This window comes from Trichoderma gamsii (genome assembly GCF_001481775.2).
Source record: "Trichoderma gamsii strain T6085 chromosome Unknown Scaffold_26.2, whole genome shotgun sequence".
NCBI lineage: Eukaryota > Fungi > Ascomycota > Sordariomycetes > Hypocreales > Hypocreaceae > Trichoderma > Trichoderma gamsii.
The window spans coordinates 50,301-57,902 of record NW_020171363.1 but is presented as its reverse complement, the minus strand read 5'-3'; the positions used below and the strand labels follow the sequence as shown (position 1 = coordinate 57,902).

At 50.4% G+C, this 7,602-nt stretch overlaps 3 protein-coding genes across 3 annotated transcripts; 1 reads left to right on the top strand and 2 right to left on the bottom strand.

Annotated features, from left to right (window-relative positions):
- Positions 1 to 485: 485 nt before the first annotated feature.
- On the top strand, positions 486 to 1,753 carry TGAM01_v207166 (cysteine desulfurase family protein; the record flags this gene model as incomplete). Its single annotated transcript, XM_018803767.1, has 2 exons — positions 486 to 1,617; positions 1,674 to 1,753. The coding sequence occupies 2 exons, from the start codon at positions 486 to 488 to the stop codon at positions 1,751 to 1,753; spliced, it is 1,212 nt and encodes a 403-aa protein (XP_018663140.1).
- Positions 1,754 to 2,665: 912 nt separating this feature from the next.
- On the bottom strand, positions 2,666 to 3,449 carry TGAM01_v207165 (CFEM domain-containing protein; the record flags this gene model as incomplete). Its single annotated transcript, XM_018803768.1, has 2 exons — positions 2,666 to 3,187; positions 3,369 to 3,449. The coding sequence occupies 2 exons, from the start codon at positions 3,447 to 3,449 to the stop codon at positions 2,666 to 2,668; spliced, it is 603 nt and encodes a 200-aa protein (XP_018663141.1).
- A 1,721-nt stretch (positions 3,450 to 5,170) lies between these two features.
- On the bottom strand, positions 5,171 to 6,531 carry TGAM01_v207164 (protein phosphatase methylesterase 1; the record flags this gene model as incomplete). Its single annotated transcript, XM_018803769.1, has 3 exons — positions 5,171 to 5,337; positions 5,421 to 6,241; positions 6,320 to 6,531. 3 exons carry the CDS (start codon positions 6,529 to 6,531, stop codon positions 5,171 to 5,173), a joined length of 1,200 nt encoding a protein of 399 aa, XP_018663142.1.
- Between the last annotated feature and the right edge of the window lie 1,071 nt (positions 6,532 to 7,602).

The following is a 7,602-nucleotide window of genomic DNA, read 5'->3' as shown; positions in this document are numbered from 1 at the left end:
TTTACAAAGTTTCAGTTCATGTTGCTATACAGTCATATTTTCACCATCGTAAATCGCCAGACTTTGAACATGGCAAGCGCCATACCCTGCAACTGTCCATCTCGCTATGCAAAACTGAGGAAATTGTATTAAAATCATCACGATATATTGATCAAGACGCCCCATTCTACATTCAAAATGATATATGTAGCTTGTCCTCATGCCTGGTCAACTGTTGATCGGCACTTAGCTTCATTCCTCGGCACAACTAAATCTAACAAACTTACTTTGAGACAAAACTGGCGCCCGGTTTTAGCCACCCATGAACACCGAACTCCATATTATCCATACCCCGCTGACGCAAGATCGTTAAATAACCCATATCACCTTTATAAGACTTTAGCATGCATAGCGTTTAATATTCTAGCACCAAACTTGGAGTCTGCTTCTCACTCTTTTCCTACGCTTTTCACACCAACATCGCCATTGACTCACCCATTGCGGCCATGGGCTTTGAGAATCACCAGAAGGAGGTCCGGGACCACTTCCCCGCCCTCCAGCAGAACCAGGTCTATCTCGACAACGCCGGGGGCAGCCAGACGCTCGGCACCGTCATCGACTCCATCACAGACTACCTCACCGGAACCAATGTCCAGCTCGGCGCCTCTTACACCGTGAGCAAGAAGTCCACTGCCCTCTATGGCGCCGCGTACAAGGCCGCTGCCAAGTACATCAACGCCAACCCAGATGAGATTGTCTTCGGCTCGTCAACCACTCAGCTGTTTCGCAACCTGTCTTATGCCCTAAAGTTCAACCCGGGAGACGAGATTGTCGTCTCCTGGATAGATCACGAGTCCAACATTGCCTCGTGGCTGGATCTGGCTAGCCGGCAGAATCTCGTTCTCAAGTGGTGGAAGCCAAAGCCTAGCCTGAATCCCGAGCTGCTTGTTAGTGACTTGACTGCGCTCCTGTCACCCAGGACGAGGCTGGTGACTTGTACCCATGCGAGCAATCTCCTGGGAACAATCACTGATGTGAAGGCCGTGGCGGCTGCTGCTCATCGAGTTGGCGCTTTGCTCTGCGTTGATGCTGTGGCGTATGCGCCTCACCGGCCCGTCGATGTAAAGGATCTGGGGGTTGATTTCTATTGCTTTTCTTGGTACAAGGTTTACGGGCCGCATATATCCATGCTCTACGGCAGCTGGAGTGCGCAGACCCATGTTAGGCCCCTGGGACACTTCTTCAACCCTTCCGTCTCCCTGGAAGACAAGATTGGCCTTGCAGGCGGATCATATGAGTTGCTTCAGGCTGTTCCGCACGTGGTCGATTATCTGGACGGAAAGTGGGACAGCATCATCGCTCATGAAGCCTTGCTGCAGACTACTCTCCTCGACTATCTTAAGCTGCAGCCCAATGTGATCATTTACGGCACCCCGGATAGCAGTGCCCGTGCCCGAGTCGCAACGATTAGCTTCTCCGTCAAGGGACTGACCTCCCAAGAGATTGTGGAACGAGTTGAGAGCAAAACTCCATATGGTTTCCGCTACGGAACTTACTACTCAGAACGACTGGCTCGAGAAACGTTGGGGTTGTCCAAAGATGGCGCCGTGAGAGTTAGCATGGTGCACTATAATACATGTAAGTTTCCAACCCGCCACCGATTTAGGAGAGGATTGACTAACGAGACATCAAAGTGGATGAGATCCAGGGGCTTATCAAGGCATTGGATGAAGTTATCAAAAGCTCTGCTAGTGCTAAAGCGTCCAAACTTTGAAGTAAATAGAAGCATCATAGAAACTAATAGGTGGGAAGCTGGAGCGAAGAGAAGTAAAATATGCACATGCAGACAAAATGTCTTTATCTTACCAATTCGTGAATCCACACGAGTCATACAAAATTCAAGCAAATGACCCTATCCACACAGCATCTGATATCTGAGAACAAAGAGCGTATATTGATACTACTGAGAACCTGGCAGCGGGGGACGAATTCATGCCGTGTGTGGGGAAAAGACTCCGCATCGTAGTACTTTTTGGAGAGAAAAGCGCTTGGCGCTGGAGCTTGGATCTGCTTTTTAAGGTTATGATTTGCGCCCTGGCTTTTTAACCATAAATCGTGGAAACCCTTCTCACCGCCTCGAAAATCTGTGAATAAGATTTCTGGAAGTATCTAAATTCTTGAAATCTTGCTGTTCTGTCTGTGCGCGACGCATCTTCAAGATGGAAAGGGAATCGCCGCTACCATACGACGTCATTGTGCGTTCTCAAATCAGGGCTTCTTCTCCCGCTTGATGTTTCTCGCATTGGTACGCTGGGCGTTTTCTGTGTTGAGTAAGATGTACACACGGTGTATTTTCAATAGGTAGATAGTGCAGTACATGAAGGAATGCTGCTTCAGTAAGAGTCAATTTATGGAGTGTTATGGAGGGGCGATAGTAGGGTGTATATGGGCTATTGATAGGCAACGTAGCAATCGGTATTTTGGTTGAATATCCCCCTCATTAGAGCTCTGATCAAATCATTTCTCGCCTAATCAGACTATTTACAACATTCGTGCAGTTCGTGCAGCTACATCTAGCGCCTCCCCGATAAAAGCAAACATATTATTGTCACACTAGAGATTCCCATTAGAGATTCCCACCTCCCAGCTCTTTGCTGTTGCGGTATGGAGGCATTTTGTTAATCCCTTATAGGGCAGCAGCCAGCACAGCAATGGCTGCACCAACGAGGCTACCAGCAGAAGCCAAGGGGGCAGCGGCACCTGTGCTCGTAGATGAAGTCGCGGACCTTGTGGATGATGCGGTGGTTGTCTGTGCGGAAGAGCTGGTGGGAGCAGCAGTTGTGGAGCCAGAATCAGTGGAGGTAGATGAAGAGTCGGTGGCGGTGGTGGACGAGTCGGAAGATCCAGTGGTAGATGAGTCGGAAGAATCAGTCGTCTTGCTCGAAGCAGAGCTATCCGATGCAGTAGCAGATCCAGTCTGTGAAGAGCTGTCCTTGCACACAACGGTGTCGGGGGTGCTCACGCCGGCGGAAGAGCAGATCTGCTGGGCAAACGAGACGGCCTTGTCCTGGTCAGACTTGCTGCAGGCATCGGCCAGGCAGCATGCGATGCCGTTGAGGAAGTCGGCATTCTTGCAGATGCATCCAATGTCAAGCTGCTGGCAGCCGCCAATCGCGGTGCCGGTGGTGAACTTGGTGACGCAGCCGGTCTATTTCAGCGCGGATGCTCGGTCAGTCTTATTCAGATACCCATAGCTATCCACGAATGGATTGATCGGTGTAAGAGATGGAATTCAATCTATCAATGGACTCTGATGGAGCCAGGGACCAAGATTTTCCACCCGAGCGTCACCGATAGTCCGTGTTGCTCTTCAAGTTGTCATTACTTACAGCACAGGTTGGGAGGCCGCTGAGATCCTGAGCAGCAGCAAGAGCCGCGGTGAAGACGAATGACACGATAGAGGCCTTCATTGTAGCTGATGGAAGCGTGCAGAGAGACTTTGGAGAGGAAGCTTGTTCAAGATGAGCAATACAGCCGACGAATAGCAATAGGAAGAAGGGGGAGAAGAAGAAAAGAAGGAAGAGAAGTGCTGGCGTGCCAAAAGAAGCAAGACGTGGAATGCCGGCTGTTGCGTGTTGGGTAACACAGAGTGGCAGCGCGCCATGAGCAGCCCATCTTGGGCGCCGCTCTTGACGCTAGCGACCTGCTAGAGGCGGATGGGCCCGATTTGGCCCTGGAGAAGGCAGCATTTACTGCCCAACAAGCTTTAGCGTGGCGCATCTGGGAGGCTTTGGGAGGCGTCCGACCATCCGTTAGTGATTGAATAGGCGGACGCTTACTTGCCTCTAGTGGAAAGTAGTGCCTGGGCTGGCGTTGATTCAGGGCAGATGTGAGCAGAGCAGAGCCAACAGTATGTAGTAAAGGGGGCTCTCCCTTGTGAATTCAGCTGAAAGCGCCACCTTTGATTGGGCTCGGTATACGAGCCATTGAGGTGATTGAGTGATGGCTTGTCTTGTGTACGTGGAACACAGCACTACTGCGTACTACGCTACTCGGACACTGAAGTTGGCGAAGGGCAGAAAAAAGAAGACGGATGCTGCGGTGTGGAGATGCTCAATGCCAGGGGCTGCAGCCAATCGCGCCCTTGGATCTATCGTCGACGGACTTTGATCGTCTCCGAAAGGCTGCTTGTCACTTGGCTTGGCGCGTTCTTACTCGTACTCGCACCGATGGCGATGGCTGCTGTAGTTTGCATTTTGTGAAATGACGTGTTACCTTCATGTTAGTTAGAACTGCTAGTGAGGCCCATTTAGTTAATTGATGTGTCTCAGAGCAATCTGGCTGGCTTCGTGGGGGCTGAATCACACGCAAGTCACTGCGCAAGAAAAAAAAAAAAAAAAACGTGAGCAACAGTGCAGATAATCGAGCAAGCAGTCGGTACTAAGGGAGCAGCAGTTGATAGTTTACGATGTGTTTCCTCGATGTTGTAGGATTAAGAAATCGTGGCTCGAAATCACAGTCTTGCAGAAAGAAGAGCTGGCTGCGGCCATCTTGAGGAAAGTAGTAATCCGCCCTCTGCAAATATACTTGATGTCCGCTGGCGGACATTTGAATGGTGCGGAGGCGGATAATTGGGCAGGAGGAAAGCAACTGCATGATACTAGTAGAATACATACTAGTAGGGAGGTATTGACTGGATCGAGATGCTATTAAGAGGAGCTCGAGGCAAAATACAAAGATCCTAGGCTTGCATCTACTGGTGTCTCATTTCAAGTATCACAACTCACTTGAGGTACCTGCAGCATGACCTGACAAGGCATTTCTCGGGTGACTACCGAAGCTGATATCTCATCTGTGTTCAGCCGTCCAGGCTACCAGGGGCTATTCTCGCATACTCTTTCTTGCTCAAATAGATAAGGCTGTATTGCTTTTTTCTTATCCATTTTGCAGATGTTGACTGCTTCCAGCAGTATTGACTATCTAGACAGCATCTCACCATAGGCGTTTAGATCGATAGTATTCTTTTTCAGCTGCTTTTTGGTATTGTCATCATCATGATATACATATATGCAGATGTTTCAAAGGGCGCGAGCACTAAAATTCTTCAAGTCCTGTCAAACCGCCTCGAGGCAGCTTTCCTACCGTTCAAGCATGTAATTGTTCCCCACCCCCCACCGCTGGTTGACGGTAATTATACCTTCTTCCCCTGCTTCAAGAGCTCAGAGACTTTGGGCGGCAGAACCAACGCACTCCTATCGTTTCTGCGGTAAAAATCCACCAGAGTCATGGCTGTTTGCTCTGGCTTATCCTCGTGGATAAAATGTCCGGCATCCGGGAATACTTGCAGAGCGTATTTACCTGCATGATGCAACGCATTAGTCTTCAAGTCGCGAAACTCCTTTGAGGATAAACCCATCATCCCTAGTCGTCTTTGCACTCACCTTGCATCTGCCCAATCGTCAACTCCGTATCTAGTCGATCTGTGCCAGCAAGCAGCAAAAGTTTCCCCCCGCGTGCCCCCAAGAACTTCTTACTCAGCCCTACAAACCAATCTTCCCAAAATGGTTGTGTAGCTGCAAGATTTGTTCTCCATCTCCATGGGCGAGACGCATCTCGGCTCTCGTCCCATACCAACAAGGCCGGTACTGAAGCTCTAGCAGAGAGAGAGTTTCTCACAGTTCGAGTTCTGATGTGCCAGTCAATGCCCGACTCGACAGTTGCAAACCCTCCCGGCCGCGTGGACAAGTATGTTTGCATGCTCTGAAGTGCGTCCATGGCAGAGCCTTCAACAACATCAAGCACTGCATATGCCAGGAGAGATGTGCCCAGCTTTTTACTCATGGCGAGGTCTGTTACCACAGCACCCCCTAGCGAGTGGCCCACGAGAACTATAGGGGGCAGCTCTGGCCAGCCCATCTGCGCTTTCGTGGCCTCAATCATGGCGAAAAGGTCAGATGACAACGTATCCAGCCGCAGGTCCAAGGCCGCGCCGTCAGGAGCAGTTGTGGAACCATGACCTCTGCAGTCGACTGCCAGTATGCCAGCATTTGGCAGTCGTTTTCTTATTTCAGAGCCCACCACCGCAAACGAGAGCCCAGAGGATCCGGCGCCGTGATGCATCACGTACAAGGGCCCCTTTTCTACCGGTGAGTTGAGGTAGACATGGTAAGTCACCTCTGGGTTGGCATCAGACTTTAGAAACAGCTCTCGCTCAAAGTAAGTGGTCCACGGGATCTGCTCCAGCGTTCTGCCCCTTGCGACGCTGCATACACTGTCAGCCCGACAGCTCAATGATCAAAAAGCCATTTGCCATATCCAGCTTGGGTGTAGTTGTAGTTACCCTTGGGGGCGAGCAAAGAGCCTCTGGCTCGGCGTCGGGATAATTGTCCCCGTAGACGATACCGACGAGGCCGATGAGGCCGAAGAGGAATCGTCGTCGACTCCTTCTGGCAGCTCCGGCACCTGGTCCTCCTCCGCCTCGTCCAGCTCCTCAAAAGGCTCCGCGGGAATCCCAAGCTTTGATCGCGCCCAGGCTCGCTGTAGATCGCTCATGATGGGCCGTGTTGCTGGAGCGCAGAGCCGCCGACGACAGCAGTTGATATCGGCTGATCAAGGTGGTCCAGCCATTCGCCGAAGCGGGGGATTGGGCGACGATCCGTGGACACACGACGACGACGTCAACGGCTGAGACCTTGGGCAAAAGGACTGTGGGCCGATTGTCACCAGTATAGATATTCAGTCGTAGCCTCTCTGGATACGGAGCGCAAGTATCGCAGCCCGCCGCGGTTTGCTCACTGACTTGAAAACTCGTCGCTCAGATGCTGCGAAAACGGATGAGGTCGATTAGCGACCACGCAAGTGGGGACTTGTCTCATGTTGCACACTGTGAAATGTGTGGGACAATGACGTAGTGAGACAGTGCAGAGTCGTGAATTATGACTGTATTTTGCGTCTATAACCTTTCAAAAGCAACTAATGGCTTTTGCTATCGGCTGTTACTTTTCATACGGCGCAAAACAAGAAAGATGGAAATCGTCTTCAGAGAAATTGGAGCCCGGTAGCCGCGTCTTGATGTTATCTCTTATGTTATCTCTTTAGATTGAGCCTACTTTCGGTAACCCGACTGTGCTTACTGCGTCATCTTCCTAATCAGCATTTCTCTTCTCAAAGGGCAAAGGTCAATTCATGTTACCGGATAAAAAGAAACGCTGTTTCAATTATAGAGAAAAGGATTCGAGTTTCAAATTAGCCAGTTTGTGATATCCGACGAGTTTGCCTCATTTGACCGATTCTTACTGAGCCTAGTTATCATTTGCGTTGTCTTGGCGCGCTTTTCTGTCCATTCCACCCCCAAGCCCTGTCTATTTCCTCACCCTCGTTTTCCGAATGGCAACTTCGGAACTACCCACGCAGCAGGTCAAGTCAATGCCGGGCAGGATGAAAGTATCAGAGGTACATCCTTAAAGCTTAGAAATTACCGTAATCACATTTTCTAAGCTCACTGCATTTTTGCCTGGCCTTGTCTAGAAGATTCTGAAACAAGTGCTTACGCTGTCTCACACGCCACACACACCCGTCCACTCCGTGGGTTGCTCATTGGCAAAGCTTTTGGCCCATACTGAC